The 23,287-nt window shown below is 34.5% G+C and overlaps 6 protein-coding genes across 8 annotated transcripts; 3 read left to right on the top strand and 3 right to left on the bottom strand.

Moving 5' to 3' along the window:
- The first annotated feature begins 295 nt into the window (after positions 1 to 295).
- Vps4 (vacuolar protein sorting 4) lies at positions 296 to 2,955 on the top strand. 3 transcript variants are annotated; one of them, XM_018544988.1, is made up of 7 exons: positions 296 to 393; positions 732 to 827; positions 894 to 1,005; positions 1,139 to 1,515; positions 1,596 to 1,863; positions 1,963 to 2,405; positions 2,762 to 2,955. In XM_018544988.1, exons 2-7 carry the CDS (start codon positions 807 to 809, stop codon positions 2,861 to 2,863), a joined length of 1,323 nt encoding a protein of 440 aa, XP_018400490.1. In that variant the 5' UTR covers positions 296 to 393; positions 732 to 806; the 3' UTR covers positions 2,864 to 2,955. The 3 variants fall into 3 exon arrangements, with proteins under 3 accessions (XP_018400490.1, XP_018400489.1, XP_018400492.1); XM_018544987.1 differs by having other exon boundaries at positions 296 to 402; XM_018544990.1 differs by lacking the exon at positions 296 to 393 and adding an exon at positions 404 to 473.
- A 150-nt stretch (positions 2,956 to 3,105) lies between these two features.
- Pdp (pyruvate dehydrogenase [acetyl-transferring]-phosphatase 1-like protein, mitochondrial) lies at positions 3,106 to 6,346 on the bottom strand. Its single transcript, XM_018544978.1, has 4 exons — positions 5,765 to 6,346; positions 5,315 to 5,456; positions 4,407 to 4,883; positions 3,106 to 4,318 (listed from the first exon to the last, which is right to left on the bottom strand). Exons 1-4 carry the CDS (start codon positions 5,894 to 5,896, stop codon positions 3,636 to 3,638), a joined length of 1,434 nt encoding a protein of 477 aa, XP_018400480.1. The 5' UTR covers positions 5,897 to 6,346; the 3' UTR covers positions 3,106 to 3,635.
- A 1,125-nt stretch (positions 6,347 to 7,471) lies between these two features.
- Positions 7,472 to 10,195, top strand: LOC108777986 (Kinesin-like protein at 67A). Its single transcript, XM_018545021.1, has 2 exons — positions 7,472 to 10,002; positions 10,130 to 10,195. The coding sequence occupies exons 1-2, from the start codon at positions 7,472 to 7,474 to the stop codon at positions 10,167 to 10,169; spliced, it is 2,571 nt and encodes an 856-aa protein (XP_018400523.1). The 3' UTR covers positions 10,170 to 10,195.
- Positions 10,196 to 12,043: 1,848 nt separating this feature from the next.
- Positions 12,044 to 13,442, bottom strand: mRpS35 (mitochondrial ribosomal protein S35). The gene is made up of 3 exons (XM_018544859.1): positions 13,242 to 13,442; positions 12,545 to 13,164; positions 12,044 to 12,310 (listed from the first exon to the last, which is right to left on the bottom strand). The coding sequence occupies exons 1-3, from the start codon at positions 13,348 to 13,350 to the stop codon at positions 12,044 to 12,046; spliced, it is 996 nt and encodes a 331-aa protein (XP_018400361.1). The 5' UTR covers positions 13,351 to 13,442.
- Positions 13,443 to 14,075: 633 nt separating this feature from the next.
- Positions 14,076 to 20,796, top strand: Ube4A (Ubiquitination factor E4A). The gene is made up of 14 exons (XM_018544934.1): positions 14,076 to 14,879; positions 15,623 to 16,018; positions 16,093 to 16,419; positions 16,914 to 17,107; positions 17,188 to 17,298; positions 18,208 to 18,405; positions 18,499 to 18,616; positions 18,683 to 18,859; positions 18,947 to 19,092; positions 19,189 to 19,338; positions 19,475 to 19,718; positions 19,791 to 19,953; positions 20,031 to 20,235; positions 20,340 to 20,796. Exons 1-14 carry the CDS (start codon positions 14,361 to 14,363, stop codon positions 20,482 to 20,484), a joined length of 3,093 nt encoding a protein of 1,030 aa, XP_018400436.1. The 5' UTR covers positions 14,076 to 14,360; the 3' UTR covers positions 20,485 to 20,796.
- Positions 20,797 to 21,128: 332 nt separating this feature from the next.
- Positions 21,129 to 23,123, bottom strand: aay (phosphoserine phosphatase). Its single transcript, XM_018545052.1, has 6 exons — positions 23,075 to 23,123; positions 22,108 to 22,247; positions 21,824 to 21,958; positions 21,588 to 21,733; positions 21,352 to 21,513; positions 21,129 to 21,217 (listed from the first exon to the last, which is right to left on the bottom strand). Exons 2-6 carry the CDS (start codon positions 22,245 to 22,247, stop codon positions 21,129 to 21,131), a joined length of 672 nt encoding a protein of 223 aa, XP_018400554.1. The 5' UTR covers positions 23,075 to 23,123.
- Between the last annotated feature and the right edge of the window lie 164 nt (positions 23,124 to 23,287).

Genomic DNA, 23,287 nt, shown 5'->3' with positions numbered 1-23,287 from the left:
GCAGGCTGTGTTCCAAAACTCCACCGAGATGGAATCAACGCACTGTCGCGTTCCGAAACGCTATTTTTACGAGTATATAAATTGACAAAAATTGAGCCGTTTTCATGACGTCTCGTCGCTCTGGAGATTTTCGAGAGGAAGGAAATTTGTAGCAGTTTGTAGACGACTGTTTCGCAATTTCATTCGTTCATTTATTTCACTGTGATTAATCCCTATGTCTATCTCTCTCGTACAGCCAATAACGAAGCAAGGTTAAATGCATCGATTTCCAGATACTCGACGGAACATCCGAAGATTCCGATGCTAAAGTCAAAATGACGGCGAGTTTGCAGACTTGTTTAAAGACATCCTGAATTTTACAGTGACAACAATATCAATATTCCGGGAAGATTCGTATGTATCGTATGTGTCCGAATTATCTGTACATACAATAAGTTGCAATGCGTTATTTTGCCGTCGTCGCCAGCAATTCGGTACACGAATTTTGTCGCATAATTACGGAATTATATCGAGTGACAGCGAGCGAAAAGATTTAACATTGCAGGAGATCATTTCGCGTTCGAAATGATTTTACTTGACGGAAATTGGAAGTCAAATTAAAGGATTTGTTGCAATGGCATCGGTATTTTCGCAAAGATCGCGTTGTTGAAGATGGCTACGATAACGGAATAGCCAACGTGGTACATCTCAACTCTTGATTTTAAAGGTTATTAATTGATAAATCCTTTTAGGTTTAACAGGCGTGAACATCCTGTGTTCTACCAGAGAGAAACTTAACTTCTCAACATATTGAGAAGCAGCTGAGGATGGCTTCGGCTATACTACAGGTAAGCATTTCTAAAATTAGAAGAAAACGAGATATCAACAGAATGATCAAGTAATCAATTTTACAGAAAGCCATAGATCTTGTGACAAAGGCTACAGAGGAAGATCGCAATAAAAACTATGAGGAAGCCCTTAGATTATATGAGCATGGCGTGGAATATTTCCTACATTCAATCAAATGTACGTTTAGTAACAAGTATTTAATATTTAATAATAAACAATAATAATGCATAAGCTTAAAAATTTGTTAATAAATTGACTGTATTTTATATTAATATTTAAGTTAATGTAATTATTACTTAATGTATTTCAGATGAGACACATGGAGATAAGGTAAAGGAAAGTATAAGAGCAAAATGTATGCAGTATTTAGAAAGAGCAGAAAAACTAAAGGAATACTTGAAGAAGAATAAGAAAAAGCCAGTTAAGGCTGGAGCAGACAACTCTAAGAGCGAGGATAAGAAGAGCGACAGTGGTGACAGTGACAATGACAGTGACCCTGAAAAAAAGAAATTACAAAGCAAATTGGAAGGTGTTATAATTAACGAAAATACAAATGTTAAATGGAGTGATGTGATTGGTCTCGATGGAGCCATAGAAGCTTTGAAAGAAGCTGTTATTCTACCTATGCACTTTCCTTATCTCTTCACTGGCAGACGTATACCTTGGAAAGGTATTTTGTTATTTGGGGTAAGCAATTTTAAATACAGCGAATTTAATTGTATTTCTTTTTTCACTCTAGACATCTTAATTTTAAATTTGCGATTTAGCCACCAGGAACTGGTAAATCATATTTGGCAAAGGCGGTGGCAACAGAAGCTAATCAAGCTACTTTCTTCTCTGCGTCATCTTCAGATTTAGTAAGCAAGTGGTTAGGAGAGTCAGAGAAGCTTGTAAAAAATCTGTTTGAATTAGCCCGACAAAAGGAACGTAGCATTATATTTATTGATGAAATAGATTCTCTCTGTTCATCACGGTCAGATAATGAGTCAGAATCCGCAAGGAGAATAAAAACAGAATTTCTAGTTCAGATGCAAGGTACATTCTCAAATATTTATCCGTTTTTGTGCACGGCTTTTGTCAAAATAAACACAAAATGTAGTTGGACTAATGTTTCTATCTGCATATGTACAACAGGTGTAGGGAACAATAATGAAAATATACTTGTGCTGGGGGCCACAAACATACCTTGGGTCTTGGATTCTGCAATTAGACGAAGATTTGAAAAGAGAATATACATTCCGTTGCCGGAAAAACAGGCGCGCTCTGCTATGTTTAAGCTTCATTTGGGTAATACGTCACATTGTTTGACAGAGGAAGATTTTAAGAAATTAGCGGCTTCTACTGATGGTTACTCGGGAGCCGATATAAGCATCATTGTACGAGACGCTCTAATGCAACCGATCCGACAAGTGCAAACAGCTACGCATTTTAAGCATGTTAAAGGACCGTCGCCTAAGGATCCTAATGTCATCGTCGATGATTTACTTACTCCATGCTCCCCTGGTGACCCAGCTGCCATAGAAATGAATTGGATGGAAGTAGATGGTGACAAATTGTTTGAGCCACCAGTTACCATGGTAAGGTTTATAGGAAATACTTGTTTCTTAGGCCCTGTGTGTACATACATACAATGGAAGAAATAATAGGAACAGGAATAAATATTAGAGAAATAAAAAGATTAAAAATAGAGATTAAATATAACGCACAAGGGATATAAGCATGATACAACATATAATGTATCCTATATAATGTAAATTTTAATTTTTTTTATTTCTTTTATATTTGACATTTATATTCTGTTTTTGATACTCTTCCATTGTACAAGGCCTTAGTTATACTATTCTTTTTTTATATATTTTATATTTATATATATCTGATGTATGTAAAAAGAGTATTTTTTTATCTGATATATATTATTATTATCACTTTATAGAAAGATATGTTGAAATCACTAGCAACAACCCGTCCTACAGTGAATGAAGAAGATTTGGGAAAGTTAGAGAAATTTAAGGAAGATTTTGGTCAAGAGGGTTGAGAGAGTCTTTTGAACTCTCGTATTAAGTAAATAGAATTATAATTCAACAAATATTTTTAGTTATACATGCTTGCCTTATTCCTCTTATGATATTCGCTTGATAATATCTGTAAAAATGCGTTATATATTTGGAAACGAGCTTTTTTCCCCTCGTTTCCTTCTTTAGATCTCTCTTTTTTTTAGTGTAACAGCGAATGTAATCCGTTATTACATAAGCTTATTGCTTATTTACTTAGCAAAAATGACATAACTTATGAAATAAACTATATATTTTGAGATAAAAAATTCTTAGACTTTTATCAAGCAGTCAAACAAGAGGTTGATTATTTTTTATCATAAAGTGCAAAGTAGGAAAAATGTTGGTGATACATTTACGAGGTATATGGCAAACTCTGTGTTTAATGCATCACTATTGTAATCACTATAATAAGTACCTAACAAATTAATTGTAAATCATAGATTTTATATAGCTACTTCCTAATCACCTTTGATCGTAGTCTCAAACACTTTTGTGTATTACTATCCGATTGTTTCGATTCGAGTGGGCTTAACACGGGATTATTCGTAGAGATTTGAACCCCCTGTGTCAGCCAGTTAAAAGGATTTTGCTAATTGAAATCGGAGTAACGCGAGTGTTATGTAATATATTATATACATATTGATATTCAGAATACTGTTTTCATGTAAATTGTTTTTATTGTTAACTAAATAAATAACAAGCTGTATACTGATACACACCAGTATTAAAAAATAGTGAGAAATTGCGACAGCTTTAGGGAGGACATTGTCTTAAAAATTCTGAATCCATATAAACGATCGTTATGGTGATGTCGTCACGAAATATCCGAACCACTTCGCTCGGTAGAGTCAACAATTGTGATAATTTGGCATCATCTATTCCATATTCTGTACCACCTAAAGCGTTCCTCAGTAAATGCGTCGCTGCGTTGCTATCGAGCGGTTTTTTCTTCAAGCCCTCTTTGCGTTGCAGCAACATTTCATTTATGTCTGACAATTTCATATTTTTACGAGGTAATCTGAATGGATTGAGCGTAACCTTTCCGCTCATATGTTCTCCTACCAAGCGTACAGCTTGTAATGGTGAAATCAGGTCCCATAGTCCGTCACTAGCTAATATTAGAAATTTGTCTCTTGGCGTCAGTCTGTGATATTTGACCTCCGGATTGGCGGTTAAATAGGGCGGTGTATGATAATTCGGAGGAATCGCCGTCTCGCCAAGAAATGGTACCACAACTTCCTTCATAATATTCTTAGTCCACTTGTAGCGAAAGTCACCTAATGAGCGAAGTGGCGCTAATTGCCCAAGCAGTCTTTCCATTTTAATCACAGTCGATCTCTCGTTTGGTGGATGCTCCGACAAGATTCTCTCTACCTCTGTGCGATTATCAGCGTTATGCTCTACCGTCATAATTTTAGCCGACCACCCATCATTTTCTAAATGAATTCAATACAGGATTTATTAGTACATCCATCTTTTTAATTAATATTGGATACAATAATAAAATATAATGCAAAAACAAACCTGAGAGTACTCCTAGGACGGCCTTACAATCGCCAACACCAGCGACATGTAGATGAGGGCCATCTATGTGCGCCACAGTGGCTACCGTACCCGACATTGCAACAGCAAGAGTTTTTGCAGCATCTTTTTTATTTAGTTGTAACAAAGCTTCGTTTGATAGGTCGTTATCTAATCTGAGAAACGCATTTTCCAAAGCCTTTTCCATTTGAAATTCTTTTCCAGTATCCGATTGCATCAAGTCTCTTATAAAATTTAAGAAACTGACTTGATAGAGATCTCTGATTTCGGCTACAAATTCTATTTTATCATTGAAAGTCTCGAGTAAATTTATCTTCTTGTCAGTACCAATAGAATTTAAATATTGTTCCAATAATTTTGATGGTAACAGACATGCTGATATATAATGAAACAGCCTTTTTGATACTACTTGTGCACAGGCACCACCACCATGACCATCGAAAATTCCCAATAACACACCTGCAAATAGATAAAATTGAAAACAATGTATCTGTAGTGACATAAAACTAAGAAATCCTTGAATTTTAATGCCTGATATCACTTATCTATGTCATTAGAATTATGTTTTATCAACTGCTTGATAAAGCCAATGATTTAAGCAAGGAAAAATTAGTTACAGGTCCCTATTTTGTAACTCTTAACAATATTGTCGTTGCATAACTTTTCTATTGTGTCAAATCTGTGCAACGAGTTTATTTTTTTATTGTAGCACTAGGTGACAAATTTTTCCTTCTGGCTTTTGTCAAATATCAAACATATACTTAATTTATTGTAAGTATAAAGAATATTCGATAATGTAATTAAAAAAAGCAGATCTAATGCAACAATAACATTGACATTGTTGTTAAAGAGTTATAAAATAAGGCCTATAATTTGACTTTTGTATGTACCTTTAGTTAACAAACATTGAGCTTCGGCTCTTGTATCTTCTATAGGATTGTTAGATGCTAATTGATTAGAATCATAATATTTTATGGATCCTGTGCCAGAAAATTCTTTGGTATACTCATTGGCTTGTAAGACATTTGTGACCTACAACAAGATAATAATGATATATTATGCATGATATATTTACAAAGACGAGATGAGATAAACACGGTTGAGTCATTTGTGTGCATATTGCTTTTCATTGAAAGGTGCTAAGAACACCTGGTTAAATAATTATCTCTATTCTTTATTTTCTTAATATATAACTTTAAAAATATTAACATATATGTACAAATGACAATAATTTTTGTATACTTGTAAAAACAATAAAAATTTATCTAGGACACAAACGATCCATCTTGTGCAATAAAAAAACTAAAAATTGTGTGTATTAAGGATTAAATTAAGTCTACCTCTTGCTGCGTAAGCCGAGGTAATGCCATATACAATCGTTGGAAGCTCTTGTTACCGCAAGACTCGCTTGTTCTAGCATGAACATGCCGGAAACTTTTAACGAAGTCATAGCTGATCTTTTGCAAGACCATCCTATCTTGGAATATCGCCTTGCTTCGGCACCGTTCCTCGTGCTAATATTCCACTTCTCCCCCGCTTTTCCAACACATCTTTGACCTCTTATAGGTTAAAGACACTCAAAATAAATGCGTGCCTGAATTTGACAGCGTTCTTGAATTTGACGTATCGTGCGAACACCCTGTATACCTTATATATTGCGATTTACGTAATACAGATACGATTCTCTTTCTTTTGGAATTAATCGACGTGCATAAAACTCATGAAATAAAACATTGCCTCGGTTGTAGCGATGTTGAAGTTCTCGCTCCCTTTATGTTATTGTATGTAGTCACAACGTGCCCAAACTAACGTAAACACGTGTAATCTTCGGAGCACCTAACGCTCCAAAACGTCATACGAGAATGACGGAGAATAAGCTCAATGAACAATAATAGGCCTGTTCTTTTTGCCTGCACTGTCTGAACTGGTACATACAGTGCAATAAGTTGAAATTAAACAAACGTATATCTGTTTCACTTCAACTTATTGCACTCTGTGTACCAGTTCGGTAAAAAGAACAGGCCTAATGAACGTACCATGGTACAGAACAGAACCACGCGATCACGCACGAATAATAAGTCTGTTCGTGTCGCTTGCACTTTTTGCACTCAGCATCTTCGTTTTCTCTTTCTTTTCAACGCCCAAATATATATATATATATATATATATATATATATATCTTATTTTGTCTCGGTCTCACCAACTCCGATTAACTTTATGAATCGATTGTTATATCAGAGGATCGATTGTTTATCTCGAAGTGAGATGAAATTTATGAAAGAGAACAAATTCACTGGAATATTATTTATGTAGGATTCAGTTAAAACGAAAACGCTTATAAAGGCCATCATGGGCCTTCTACAATGAGCCATCACTTAAGTTTTAAGTGTTAAATCATAAGAAATTTACCAATCACAATCGAATGTGAGAAGAATAATCGACTGTGAGTGGTCAATTTCTTATGACTTAATACTTCAAAAATGGCTATGGTGCAACACCGATGCAATTGAATGCAAAAGAGTTAAATAATTTATTAATACTAAAATATACGAATGAATTCGTAATCAATTGCACTCAGATGTTGCAATCCTCAATCACAAGTTGTTGGAAACCGAGCTTGAAAAAATCTGGTGCATTTCCTCTTCTGTGATTTTAATCTTCTTGCCATTGGCGCGCCTGCACTCGATTGTCGGCATTGTCGGGGTTTAAAATTCAAAACTTAACGTAACGCCAAACGGCTGTCCGCGTGAAGTGAAGAGCGTTTATTCGTTGGTTTCGTGTTGACTTTAACACTGTTTTCTTTCACTTTTGCGACAAAAGGAACTTGCCTGCGATCGAGCGAGTTCAACGCACATCGAGTAACGATTGTATAGTAAACGATAGACGAAACGCTCGAAAATTTCTGAAGCAGCGACGTCGGGCGACGTCACGATGTGAGAAGAAAAACGTGTGTTCCTTCGCTCTCTGAAAAAACGTGTGTTCCTTCGCGCTATGATACTGTGAGGCTTGTAAATTAGTCAAACTCGTGCGGTCGTAGTCCAATAATGATGGTTTTCAACAAGAAGGATCTAGGCAAGGCATTCTCGCCATCTAAAGCCAAGAAAGTGGGACTCAAGAGGAAGTTGTCGCCCGGCGGATCGGTCAAGCCGAGCACAAGCGGTTCCACGATAAAAACAGAGGATACCTCCGAAATATCAATTAAGGTGATCGTGCGAGTACGTCCGCCTAATGAACGTGAGTTGCAGGACAACAGCAGAACGATCATCGAAGTCGTCGACGACAAGATGTTGATTTTTGACCCGAAGCAACAAGAGACGCCTTTCTTCTTCCACAATGTCGCGCAGAAGGGTAGGGACATGCTGAAGAAACAGAATAAGCAACTACAATTTATCTTTGACAGAGTTTTCGACTTGACATCGACCAATACCAATGTGTTCGAAGGAAGCACCAAGAGTTTAATCAGCAGCCTTCTGGATGGCTACAATTGCTCTGTATTTGCCTATGGTGCCACTGGTGCTGGAAAAACTCATACTATGCTGGGTAACAAGGAAGACCCTGGTATTACGTACCACACCGTGGCAGAACTTTTCTCCGAGATTGAGAATCAAAGCAAACATCGTGAATTTACTTTGGGTGTGTCTTATCTGGAAATATATAACGAAAACGTACAAGATTTGTTGCACAAATCAGGCCAGTTGCACCTGAGGGAAGATGGTAGATGCGGAGTTATAGTTGCTGGACTAGAACCTATTGCTATTCAGAGTGCTGAGGAATTGTTGTCGCTGTTGGCAGAAGGTAATAAGAATCGTACTCAACATCCAACGGATGCAAACAAGGAAAGCAGCAGAAGTCACGCAGTTTTCCAGGTGTACATCAAGATGATCAACAAACTAGACAGTCAAGTGCAACGAGTCAAACTATCCATGATCGATTTGGCAGGATCTGAAAGAGCTTCAGCTACCGGATGCAAAGGTGTAAGGTTTAAGGAAGGCGCTAACATCAATAAATCCTTATTAGCTCTTGGAAATTGTATAAATAATCTAGCAGATGGTATAAAATATATTCCATATAGAGACTCTAAACTTACAAGGCTATTAAAGGATTCTCTTGGTGGTAATTGTCACACTGTTATGATAGCTAATATTGCCCCTTGTAGTATTACTTATGAAGATACACATAATACTTTAAGATACGCGAATCGTGCAAAAAAAATCAAATCGAACGCTAAGAAGAATGTATCTTGCGAGACGCATGTTGCTGGCTACATCAAGATAGTAGAAGAACAGAAGAAGGAGATAAATATTTTGAAATCAAAATTGGCAGCTTATGAGAATGGAACACCACAACTGGTTGAGAACAAACCAAGTGTTGTCATGTTGGATACATACAACAAGCTGATAAAATTACATGAGAAGAAGAAAGATTTTATAGAGAAGATACTAAGTTTGGAGAGCGCTGATAAGATTTTGGTTTGCAGAATACTCTATAAGAAAGACGCCGATGAAAGACTGCACAATCTAACGTCAGCCAGCGATATCTTGTCACAGGAAGAACAAAATGTTAGTGGAAAGTTACGTATTAATAAATCTGTACAACATTTCCAACGGCAGAGAGAAGCCCTTAAAGCGCAAATGCAAGAAACATGGCAGGAATTATGTTTGATCGAGACAGAAATACAAGAGGTAAAAACTAAGCCTCTCGATGAGAATCTGCAGAATAAACTGTCCATGGAAATTTTCAAGATTGAGAAATGCTGGATTCCCAGTATGCAACAGCACATGAAGAAACTCAGCAATGTTCTACAAAGTGAGAGGCTATCGATTAACACTATAACAAAGAATATGAGTAATACATTACAGAATTATTATAATATGGTGAAAGGCTTTGGTACAATGACAGAAAAAATGCAATTAGAATTTAAAGAATTAATAAAGTTGCTCGAAGGTTTTCGAAATATTAAATGGTCTGATACAGACGAGGCAAATAAAGTGGATGATTTCAATATGTTCACATGTTTGAGTACTGGTGGGATAGACCCGTTAAACAATCCAATGCCAGCAATCTCGGAGATGGACGAAGAACCCAACAGTATAAATGTTTTGAACTGCACCTTTGATACTATTACGAGTGAAAATAATATTGACAGCAATATTTGTGACTTAAGCGATGGAAGTAATTTAAGCAACGAAAATAAATTCTTGCCGAAAGACGAATCTATGCAACCATCTCCACAAAGAACGGTTGCAAAGAACATAATCAAGAAACGTGTATTATCTGACAAAAACAGTGAAAACAGCAGTACACCCTCCAAGCAGATGAAAAGACTAGTAATGAATAACAAAATACAGACTATTGGTCGAGACAAGGAGAATAAACAGCAGAGGCCTATACAAATGAGTGCAAAAAGTGTCGCCATTCTAAATAAATTAAAGAGCGATACTGCTAATTTGTCATCATCTCTTTCCCGACACAACAATGCCGAGGAAAAGACAGACATGACGCTTAAAGCAATACGTAACAAAGAGAGGCGCGGCCTTATGACAACCCATCCATATCAAAAGCCAACTGCTGGGAAAAAGTAAGTATCAGAGAGAATTTTTAATATTTTATTATCTAAAGTCTTTCCGATATCTTTATAGGAATATTTGGTATGTATCAGCATTATCCATGTATGTGTAAAATATTATGTCCTGTTTATATTATAGATCCACTCTTGCTCCACCATCTACTAGAGTTCCATGGTAAATATTAGACAAAAATTTAGTACCTGGACGCAAGATTGAAGAGATGATGATCTTACAAATATTGCGTTAAGTAATAAGACTTTAGAAAACATTTTTACATAGATGCAAGATTTTAAATAGTAAATAATGTTGACTATACATGCTTAAAGAGTAAAGTCAAGTATTCTAATAAAATGACTTCTTTTAATGTTACCTATATTTTTTTAGCTTAATGCAAAAAAATATATATCTATAATTGTGCAAGCAATGTCTCTTTCACTCTCTTTCTCTGTGTTTGTTTAGGAAATAAAATGATAAATTTTATTATTTGTGAACTATATAACATGCATCTATATATATGTATGACCTAATCTCTCTTTTATTCAACACTGAAACATAGACAAGGCAAAAAATAGCTCAACAATTGTGATATATCTCGTTGTTTTCGAAAAATACATTATATAATTAATAAAGTTTTATATAATTTGTTGTCAAAGAAAGAAAAAGAGAGAGGGAGAGTGCATTTTTATTATTAAAATGCTTTGTATACCAAACTTATATTTAAAGATTTACATCGCATAAGTAAAAATACAAAAATTAAATTACTTTATATATATATATATTGACAACAAGTTGCTGCTGTGTGGAAAATATCGACTATTTGATGTATTCTCATAAGAAAAATAAATTATTTATGTAAATTTCTAAAGATCGCTTGAAAAAAAACGATAAATATTACTTTTTTTTTTTAATACAAAAGTTATTATCGATTACTTCTTCAAATCTTCATTGAGATTTTCCTGAAAGTATCACATTTGTATTATATACATTATATATTCTTATTGTTTGTTACTCAGCTATCATTCAACTTGGAATACTCACGTATTCCCTTAAGGCATGCGACACGTGTTTCGAAATCTCTGGAACTTTCAAGTCTACGGCTGACTGTCTACCACTAACTATCGTCGGTAGGATTGATCTCGAACGTTCAAAAAGCGTGGCAAATGATTGCAACAAAAATGCCAAGAACGCTAATGACGCTAATACACTGATGGGATCAAAAGCGCTAAAATACACTTTACTGTGGACAAACTATCTTTGCAACGAAAGAAGAGGATTTGATACGATTATTTTAAGAAAAACTTACTGGTAATAAGCCGGTGCGGACGAGCCAAACCCATTATAATAACTTCGTTGAATCGATTGTTGCTTGCGTATATTCGGAAAATTCAGATAAGGTAGAAACGATACGCTCTTCAGCTCTGTCTTGTATGTATCTGGTAAATAACACATGGGCGGATTACTGCAAGACGGTGCTTCGGTTACAGTCTTTTCTAGTCTTGTTGACTGCATCTCGCATCGAATAATGTCGAACACACCAAGAAGCAATATAATCTTCAACATTTTAAATTCAGATGACTATTTAGACTTTTGTTACTTTTTATATTACGCGTGTTACTATACGTGTGACAAGATCCTCAATGCATCGAGGACGACACTATATCGTTATAAAACGTAAAACAATCGTTAATGTTTGCGATGTCGTTAAAATTTCTACTTCACATTTCGAAGATATGGAGACTCGATTGTATTCGACAAATATATAAGTACCAAGAAAGAGATGACAACGAGCGTTTCAGGTGGATTCCTCATACGCTCCAATTATTCGCGTTTTATTCAAATTATAGTAAATTCGAGTATTGTTACGCGAATAACGTAATTTCGATCTTGCTATGTTGACATTAGTCTTGATAGGTAACGAGCGTAAAATTATACACGGCAAATTGATCTTTTAAATAGGACATCGCTTACTGAAATCACGAAGAAATAGATAACGCTAGTTAAAAGTAATTCGGCTTTTCGTGATACAGTTCAATTTTACACGATATTCAAAGTTCAACCTTTATTATCACATTTAAGATTTAACAAATTTTTAACAGCTTCTTTATATTTATTGACCGAGTATTCATCTTCGCCGTTGTTTATAAGATCTGAAACGGCAATTTTGTATTCCGTTGCGTGCGGGATAGTCTCGTAGTCATAATCGGTTGGTGGTTCCGGCCACTTGTACAGCGTTACTAGGTTTGTACGACTTGGGCTAGTGTCCCAATCGTAATATTCCATGTCTGCCACTGACTTCTCAGCTTCCCACAGTTCTACCCTCTATAAATAAGACTTCATGTTAAGCTCGAGACATAGTTGAAAAGTACAGGCAATAGAAACAGAGAATAACAGATTTCAACCTATTAGAAACCATGTATGTCAGAATACGTGATGTCTGATGAATTTAAATTTATTTTCAATTTATTTTTCAATTGTCTTAGACTTTTCTCACTGAACTTATGAATTGTATATATGAATAATTTGATGTATTTATACAAACCAGCTATTACTTACCCAAGATTCATGATACACTGCTGTGAGTAGATACCATACATATTCCAAGTTTTGCTTTTTTGTTGGGCATCTATCAGCTGTAATTGTTATTAGATCTGTGTCTGGGTTGTACTTATTTCCCAGCAACCGCAGCAGTTTATCTTTGGCATGAGCATCTAAATGAAGTGAGGACATTCTTACTCGTAGACTCACGATCCTAGCTAATGGATCTCTTATGGTAGGTGAAGAGTAACAATAATCTGATGTAATGATCTCAACAGGGAAATGTTTCATGCATTTCTCCTCTGTTTCCAAACCAGTGGGCCATTTTGTACAGAACTGTTTCAATGCTTCGCAATGTCTCCGTATCGCCGGTGGTGTGAGATGCAAGAAATTTGGTATTTTCATTAGCTCAGCATTGGCGTATTTACCAGGCGGCTCACCCTTTTCGTTGTACCCTTGACGCAACGGAAGAGGTACCGAAGCAGGGTGAAAGGTTCGCGCACCCGGCCAAACCGACGGCCAGTCCTGGTCGACAGGCATCTCCGTTGACCTGGGTGGTGGAACATTTATATGTTGTATTTTTTGCTTCTCCTGTTTAAAGGCCTTTTTTTGCGGGTAAAGTTGCAGTACTCGAAATTCTGAAAATGAAGACAAATATACTTATCCTTTTGTGCTTCTGGAATTCAACAAATTGAAATATATAACCAATACCAACGTTCCTGTTCGTTCGATTCAGAGGCGCTCGAATACGCTGCAAGAAGCCTCAGCATTTTCGGCAAACTTTGTGTGAAGTTTACCTCACATCCACGTTTTAATAACAACATTTTTACGCACACTTGGAACTATATTATTTTAAAATACAAAAACATAATCGCTAATCCCGTATCAAGATCAAGATCAAGACACCTAATTCTAAAGCAACATAACCTAAATTCTAGGAACATCAAATGATGAAACACAGCCCAAAAATTCGATAAAAAAGTTCCTAAGAGGTGCGTTTTCTGATTGGTTAACGACATATCCAATACCACAATTGCTTACTGAACAATCAAATATGATTGGCCAGAACTTGAAGGTAAAAACTAATCTCATATATTTACTGGATGAAATCTTGTCGATAATAACTTAAAATTAAGTAAATTAATATAGCTCGCAATATACAAGGAAATAAAAATGAAGTAATAAAAAAAAGGTGTAGCCAACACAAACAAATTTATACATACCATTTAAATTATTAATTACATTAATAAATTAATCGATATTCTAAATTTGTTATGTCTTATTACCGACGATAATAAGACACTGGCATTTCTACAAGTTTGGAAAATTCGCCAACACGCTGTTTGCGCTGCTTGACAATATTTGGTAATCTCCCAAAAATTTCAGATTTGAAAAGAAAAATATATATTTATATGTATGTATATATATACACATATTCAGATTATGATGATTATCACTGTGTTAAAAGTAAACACTGTGGGCGATGGTGGTTCAAGCAAATACTGTTCTCAACAAATATTGAAGAGAGAAAGCAAAGGTGCAAGAAGTGCAACACCAACAGACTCACTGTTATGATTTCACAATTTACAATTTTTATTCCTCGAATATCTCGTATTGAACACAATTGAACGATGATCGAGCAGTACTAGTGACTACTAGTGAGTAATATGAGTATTATCGAGATTCGTGTTGGGTGTTGGGTTGTGTGACAGTAAGAAGTGAACATTTGGCACATTGAAACTAAATGATAGGATGACAAGAAACGTTGTTTCGCTTGCAGTTTAATTATGTCCATTGCAGAGATCTCGCTATAAAAAAAAAAAACACTGCAATCATGTGCGACAATATACAAGGCAACCCATTCGCTGGATTGTTTTCTACAGATAATGATGCTGTCTCATTCTCTTCGCAGCATGCAATCAGCAATGAAGCCAGCAATGTAAATTACGCGGAACGATCGTCGGATGCGATTAAGGACAAATCTGAAAATGCGACGGAGCTTACAAATTTCGATGAAAAGGTTGATCAACTTGTGGCACATGTGTTTGGTTTAACGTTGCGTCGAGATAATGACAGTCGTGCGCAAAGCTCTCTGGTGTATATTGATGCTGACTCGATAGAACATGCTGTCTTCGAGCGTCTGATGCTGTCAAATCCTAAACCTAAAACGCAAGATGTAGATAGTCATGTTGTTGAAACACAGGTTATAGCATACCTATATGAATGCTACTGTCGTTTAAAGCACTATCAAGTAAACGGCGATCTCGAAGATATTGTAAGAAACGCTTGTCAAATTGTACTGCTAAATGTCAACACAGCTTTACAAGAACCAGATTTGTTTCAGTATCAGGAGGTATTATAGTTTTTTTAACCTTTAGAGAATGAGAGTGTCATTTTAGAAATCTCATTGCTTAAATCTTACAACTTTTATCAGGGTTCTACAATGAATCAGTAGTCAGAAGTCCTAAACAGTCTTAAGTCTTAATCAATAAAGTTGGCCAATAGTCAACTTATACAATTGAGGCTTTAAGACGTTCAGATTTTAATTACGAACTATCAACTTGTTGTAGAACCTCATTTAAATAAGATTTATTGAATACTTTTTGTGACAAGAGATACAGATACCGTAATGTAACAACAGTGAATCTTACATTCTTGTTATTTTTCATTGTTAAACAAGGATGAAATGATCATTGTATTGTCTTTTTTTTTTGTTGAAGAATATTAATTATAATTTATTACATTTCTTGTTTCAGAATATAACATTGTTTTAATGTCACTATATTGGCTTTCTTATCCTCTAAAGATTGACACTACAATGATTTTATAATATAGTTTAATGTTTATTTCTACTAGTGTAGATAAACTTTATCACACTTATTTTAATATTTCTATATCTTTTTCTAATTCTTATTCTTAAAACTAGACAGAGATAAAAAGTAAATTAAACAGAGATTAAATTCTAAAATCTTTAATAGTAGATTAAAGTTAATCATTAGTAGAAATAGGTCTAAGAATGTCAATTTATGTTGAATCAGTAAAATGTACATTGACAGTATAGTTGTCATTAATTATCATACATTTTAATTATTACAGGTTCATAGCCAATTTGTTGCATTATTTATGAATGATGCTGCATCTAAGTCAGAATTGTTATTATTTGTTAATGGTATAGTAGAAGAATTAATAACCACAAATAGAGAAAGCGATGTAGAGGACATAATTACAAAATCATTCTCTCCTATCCTTGATATTATTCATAAGGAAGCAGCTCAAAGCAATCTCTTTACCTTCCGTCAACAGTGGTTTGCTCTATTGAATGCATTTTCCACCATTGATCCACTGGCAAAATTGATAATTCATCATAGTACACCAAAAAATAATCAGGGTTGTGCATATGCAGATACATTATTGGGTGCACTCTTCAGCATAAGCTGTTTACCAAAAACAGCTAAAGATCCATATGATCTCTTTGATAAACCTTTACAGCAAGTACGAGTTTTCCTATTAATCAAATAGCTTTTTAAGCTATATGATATGCTTTATACATTGTTAAAATGTCATAGACAAATACAGTCATGGAGGGTACGATATGGACAACGATGGACAGTTTAAGCGAAGCCTTGTACAAGGTTTTCCATTCCTTGTTGAGATGTTCGACAAAAGTTCGTCATTTGACTTTGCAATGGTTAGGTAATTGTCTCTACGCAAATGCAAATAGAGGAAAACTTTGGAACTCTCATATGGAAATGGGATTACTAGGGGTACTGTGCGTTTCGGATGGTTTTATGTTGAATATGGGCAATGTACTGTTAAGACTTTGTCAACCATTTTGTGCTAAATTGAATGATGGCAAAGTGCCGAAAATAGATCCTACATACTGTAGCGCAGAGGTTGGTTTTCCAAGATTTTAAAAAACATGACACAATACTTGGATTCATTAGGCTGTTTTTCTTTTAAGAGACAATCGGTACAAGTGTCATTCTATCTTTGTTATTCATTGAAATGCCAAGAAGAATAGAATGATTTAAAATACATTTGTGTTGCCTGTAACTTCTAAAAAAAAAAAAAAAACAGCTTTAGTGTCTCAGATGTTAATTTAAATGCATCTAAGTCTGAATACTTTATAAATGATAGAACTGATACATATATACATACATTCATATCAACATATGCAATAAACAAATAAGTTTTAATAAGCATTTATTTTAGCGATTTATCTTATACTCCTTTTACATCTTTTACAAACTTTGATTTTTTTTTTCGATTAAACTCTTATAAACTAAAACACGAGCTGGTATTGAATCTAGGATTTACTAATCATAAGTTAATTACTCTCACAATTCTTACATACAATTACATGTCACTTTCCTGGTTGTATTTTTAGGCAAAAGATGAAACTGAGAGTCTGCAACGTGGTATACATATGAAAGGATTGAGTTCAGAAACCTGTTTAATACCAACTTCAGAGAATGAAAGTCGACCAATGTCAGATTCATTTGGATTTATAACAGAATGCTTTTTTCTTACACATCGTGCACTAGATCTTGGTTACAGAGTTATTCTGGATAAGTTTTTAAAGTAAGCAAGTAATTAATCCTATATAATTTTTTTAATACATAGGATCTGTTCTCTCTTATTGTTTAAATATTTTTCTACAGAGCAAATCAAGATTTGGCTAGGATACAAAGAACTTACAACGATGCTCGAACTGGTGGCAGTTTAGAGGTGTTAGAGCTCATATCACAACGAATGGAAGCCGAGATGATAAAGTATATAAAACACATCACGCATGCACATTTTTAATTCTTTTCATATTTTTATTATTATACATATATATATATATATGTGTGTGTGGCGTCGAGTGGCTCACCGCTCGGTGCGATTGACTCGCGATATGTAGACCCGAGTTCAATCCCACGTGCGCCCAAACGCGATTTTTCGCGTTTAATGAACCAAAAAATGGCTACACCTGGTGATCAAAAGATCTATGATCATCAGCGCCGTTCGGATTCGGCGTTAAACTATAGGTCCTATACATCAGTATACATATCAGTTATAGATATTTGTCTCTAATATCTGACTGAGGTAGGATTCTGTGGATCAATCACCCACAAATCCGAAAAAAAAAAAAACAATCTGATTCGAGAAACGAATATAGGCCTCGGACAAGAAAGGAAGAGGCCTATAGACGTCCTATGCTCCACATAAGGAGATAAAAGGAGTCATTATTACATATATATATATATATAATACACACACATACATATATAGGTTGAATTTTTAACTTGAAATTGCAAAATATCTGGAAAAGTAAGCATTGTAGAAAAAAATGTTCCAAATAAACCTTCAATATTTTCGAGGGAGAAATTCTATCCCACAAAAATTAACTGCCTCCCTCCCCCCTGTGGGTGAAAAATTGGTTTAGACAAAATTTACGTGTTTTTGGACATAGAATCTGAATTTGCAGTAAAAAGTTAGGGGTTTCCATTTAAGATTTCAAAGTTACCACGAACCCCACTTACAGCTGGAGGGGGCGGGAGGCGGCTAACTTTTACAGGAAAGAATTGCTCCCTCGAAGATATTGAGGGTTTATTTGGAACATCTATTTCGTACAATGCTTACTTTCCTAGATATTTTGCCCTCAAGTTAAAAAACTCATCCTACAATTTTTTTTCTAGGTATCTATCTCTTAAAGCGAGTCTATTAGTGCCGGAAATGTTGTGTCATTTGTCGAAATTTCATGCAATGACAGCATTTTGGTTAATACAAGTCAATTTATACATTATAACCGAAGAAGGAAATAAACAAAATTTTGTACCAACACATTACACACCTGTTACATTCCCGTTATCAGAAACTGTTCCAATTACATTAAGGTATGTCGTGTGTATATATATATATATATATGTCAAATCGTAATAATTACGAATGAAATTGATCTGAAAGTTAATAAGCCTATGTCTCCATAGATGCATTCCTGAGTTCATAGTAGAGAATACCATTGGATTCTTGTGTTTTTTACGTCGTTTAAGTCCAAACACGTTCGAGGAACAGGGTCCGAGTTTTCTGAATCCAATCTTGACGGAAGTAAGTCGAGATAAAATGAAATATATTCTCATCGCGATTATTACAGTTATACATTGTTTCTTTTAGATTATAGTTTTGATGGAGTCTCAGCATCGTCTTTACAATCCGCATCTGCGCGCTCGTTTAGCCGAAAGTCTGGAGGCGCTTTTGCCGACTATGGACGAGAATGTTGCTCCCGGGACACCAAACTTAGGAACATTCCATAGGGAACAACTGTTTCTTACTCATCCACACAGACAGCAGGTGAATTAAGTTCTGTTTTACATTAATTATCAAGAAATTCATGCATATAGCTGATTATTCCTGGCGTGCTGTCCTCTTTGCAAACAGATAATTGGCAACTTATTGCAAGTGTTTGTAAGTATCGAGATGACTGGACAAAGTGTACAGTTTGAACAAAAATTCAACTACCGTCGCCCAATGTACATTGTTATGGACTATTTATGGAAACTTGCCGAGCATCGGAATAATTTTATGTAAACAGAATTATATATTTAATCACTGTCTTTGTTTGGCACTTAAAATTCGGTATCTAATAAATAAAACATCTCATATATAACATAATATATCAGTACTTTAGCTCAAGAAGCTGAGAGCAACATGGAAGCTGTCCAACCACCTCTATTTCTACGTTTTATTAATCTATTAATGAATGATGCTGTGTTTCTCTTGGACGAAGCTTTATCAAATATGGCACAGTTGAGACAAATGCTTCAAGCTAGGTATTTTTTAAAACATCTCTTTCATATTGTATAGAATTATTATTTTTTATTGTATCTGTGTATTTGCATCATATTTCTTAAATAAAATACTTTGTAATATTTGCATTAAATATTACTTTTTGTTTTTGAACACAAGGGAAAGTGGAGAATGGAATAAATTGCCATCAAACGAACGCGAACAGCAGACAGCGTATCTTCAACATATTGGTATGATTGCTCGCTTTGATAACATTCTGGGTAGGAAAACTATACAAACGATAAAGATGTTGACTACCGAAATAAAATCGATTTTTTGCCATCCAACGATGGTGGACCGTATTGCTTCTATGCTCAATTACTTATTACTGCAATTAGTAGGACCGAATAAAAAAAATCTTAAGGTAATTTTTAGAATCTGTAAATCATACAATAAAAAAAATGTTATTATAATCTTGCATATCTATGAAATTTAGGTGAACGATCAAAAAGAATATGCATTTAACCCTGCAAATTTGGTGTTAAATATATGTGAGATTTACATTAATCTGAGTAAAAGTGAAAGCTTTACACTTGCTGTATCTCAAGATGGACGTTCTTATAGTCCAGAATTATTTAAACTTGCAGATAATGTTCTCGGTAAGTTTTTTGTATTTTTTTTTCTTTCTAAGAAGCGTCTTATTTAGACCAGAAGAATCTAAAAAGTTGTGTCACAGTTCGTATCGGTGGTGTGGGAATTTTGGGAGACCTGGATCAATTTGCAAAAAGCGTGGAAGAGGCTGCAAATCAAAAGCGAGAGGAAGATGAGATTTTGATAGGTGTTCCTGACGAATTCTTAGATCCAATTATGTCAACTGTCATGACAGATCCTGTTATTTTGCCTTCGTCGAAAATAACTATCGATCGTCAGACTATAGCAAGGTACATTAATGTACACGAATATATTATATACAAATATTTTTTAATTTATACATATATGTCACAATACATACAATTTATATATTTTTATTAAATATATTTTTCAGGCATTTGCTAAGTGATCAAACTGATCCTTTTAATCGATCTCCACTTACAATGGATATGGTGAAATCGAATGTTGAACTTCAACAGAAGATACAAGAGTGGATTTCACAGAAAAAACTAGAGAAAGCATCAAGAACTAATAAATAATTTATTGTATCAATTATTATATCAATTGCATCACGATGGAACAATATTAAAATTTACATACACAGTTTCTAAGGCAAATTGTAGGTCATAAAAAATGTACATCGATGATAAGCTTACAGTTGCTAAAGATCGGATTCATGGCAATCGGCATTTCAAATCCGTGAAACAAAAAATACATATTTCATATATTATCGTGATTTATCACATTATTTCATCAAGATTTTAGCTCATTGATTTGTCCACAATAAAAATATACAAATGGAAAAAGCAATTTTGTATACATACTTCGTAATGTAATTATGTACAGGGTTATAAGCAAATTTAGAATTACGATAGTTATATCGATAATAATTATTGATTGATATAAAATATTATATACATAGATGGCACATAATTTTAAGAATTACTGCATCAAAAAAAAGTAATTGTATATTTCATGTACTGTGTAGAATAAAATGTGTTATTTATGAAAATTTATGAATATTTTTTTGCTTACAATTATCGAAACTGCATTAATTCCTATAATTTAATTCTCGTTTGATCAAGCATGATCATCTTTATTTCGTGAATGATGTAATTTTTATTTTAACTAATATAAAAAGAATATAATTCTTATATTATTTTTATAAAAATATTTTACATCTCTATAAACATGTTGCGAGATCATCAAAGTTTGTAACGAACCATTGTGCACGTGATTTTACATTTTCTCTAATAACATTTCCTCCAAATCCTGTATAGAATAAATAAAATATAATAGAATAAAATCTATAATAATGATAATAGTTTATAATCTGCAGTACAATTTCTATTTTAGCATTAAATAGAGTGTTGCAAGGCATTGAGTTTTTTGATAGGTATACACACCTATAAATGCGTCCGCTGGCGGTGACGCTTCTAAATCTGTTGAGCCATCACCGACATGCACGACAATTTTGAATCCTTTTTCCTCCTTAAGACGCCGTATTACTTCTCCTTTACCACCGCTTCTCGAAGTTGGTTGAGTCTCATCAAAGCCAGCATATTCTCCTATGACACACATTTCTATGTGTATGGATGTGTATTGTACATTCGAAAAGACTATAAATAATACTAATGCATACCAGTAAAATAAAATTTTAGTCTATTAGCATAAATATTCTCGGGTGGAATGTTAAGTTTTGCTGCAATCGGAGTGATAAGACAGCGAAAACCACCAGAGACAAGAAATACTTGCTTCCCATGAGCTTGTAAGGTAGATACTAACTCTCTGAAAAAAATATTTATAAAATTGATAAAAATATGTGTGCAAATTTTTTTTGATTGTTCATTTTTATATCCTGCAAAATGAATATCTTACTTGATACCAGTAGTAAGTTTTGGTTGATGCGTATTTAAAAACTCCTTTACTTGTGTCAAACTTGGATTTATGATCCCCAGTCTTATAGATAAGGATTGTTGAAATGTCATATCACCTTGCATAGCCTGCTTTGTTCTGAAAAATGTTTGATATTTTTGCATCGATCAAGGATGTGAAATCTGACATCGCATTACGAGCAAGATCCCAGATAGAACACAAAATCATAATAAGAACAAAGTAACATCAAGATAAAGCTTTGAAAAAAAAAACATAATGGAATATACAATTCAGTAATTTCTTTTCCTTTTCCACAGAAACTGGCAAGTTCATCGATAGCTTCCTCGGTTATAACAGTGGAATCTACATCGAATGTTACAGCATCTGCAGTTCTCCATATGTCTCTTATTGCATCCGAATTCGTCATCTAGAAAATACGTAATGAAATTATAATAAACAAAGAAAAAGGAAAGTACAAGGAAATGTAAAAAAGTTTTGTTTTGTTTCAGTTACTTTTAAAATAATCGATTTGTAAGTTGGAAAAAAGAAACGGGAAGTCAAGAATGTACTTCTCATAATGAACGATACAAAATTTCCGCCAAGACCGTTTATATATATGACGTTCGTTTACCGACGATTGACAATTGCGTGCGCGTCAATTGCAACACGGCAGTTATGATCAACAAAACAGCAATGACCGATTATCATTACTGCGTCATACTGCAGTGAAAAAGAGACAGATCACGCGAGCAAAGGCGAGCATGAAACTCGAACGTTTTATCACCTGAGTGTAGATTTCTGTTTACATCCGCTCGAACGTTTTATCACCTGAGTGTAGATTTCTGTTTACATCCGCAGAGAAACGCAATAAAAGACATAAGAAGTCTGATTGAAATAAAACAATGAAATAGATAAGTTAGGAATTTTAAAATTTTTTAACGTAAATGTATAGATATAAAATTTTTATTAAAATAAAAATTATTTTTTTCTTTAAATTTATCTAATTAGTGTACATACAGGGCCACGTTCAGAATCTTCATCCGAAACAAACAGGATATTATATATTTACATGTTAGAGAAGAATAAAAAAAAAAAAAAAGGAGACCTGGATATTTTGCCGGGTGAAATTTCCGATCGCAGCTTTGCAGTAATCGGTTTGATACGAAGGTAAATCTATAATCGGCTAGATTTTGATTCAAGGAATCTCCAATCGTGTAAACTGCAAGAATGCGATCGCGAAGAATGAAATTATACCTTGTCGACACCGGCGAGATCGGCAGACACAACGGACGGCAACAGCGAACCAACTGTCTGCCAGAACAGTACTGTCGTGGCAGAAGGAAGTGGAAGCTCTGTGGTAACTTTATCGCGCGATCGGCCACGCGGTTTCATAAGCTATATCTCGTAATCACACGTAATTGTTGGCGGGGGGTCGAGCGCACACTTGAGAGTTCGTTGAAACTTGTT

This window comes from Cyphomyrmex costatus, unplaced genomic scaffold (genome assembly GCF_001594065.2).
Source record: "Cyphomyrmex costatus isolate MS0001 unplaced genomic scaffold, Ccosl1.0 scaffold474, whole genome shotgun sequence".
Classification (NCBI taxonomy): domain Eukaryota; kingdom Metazoa; phylum Arthropoda; class Insecta; order Hymenoptera; family Formicidae; genus Cyphomyrmex; species Cyphomyrmex costatus.
This window is presented reverse-complemented; position numbering and strand designations above follow the sequence as displayed.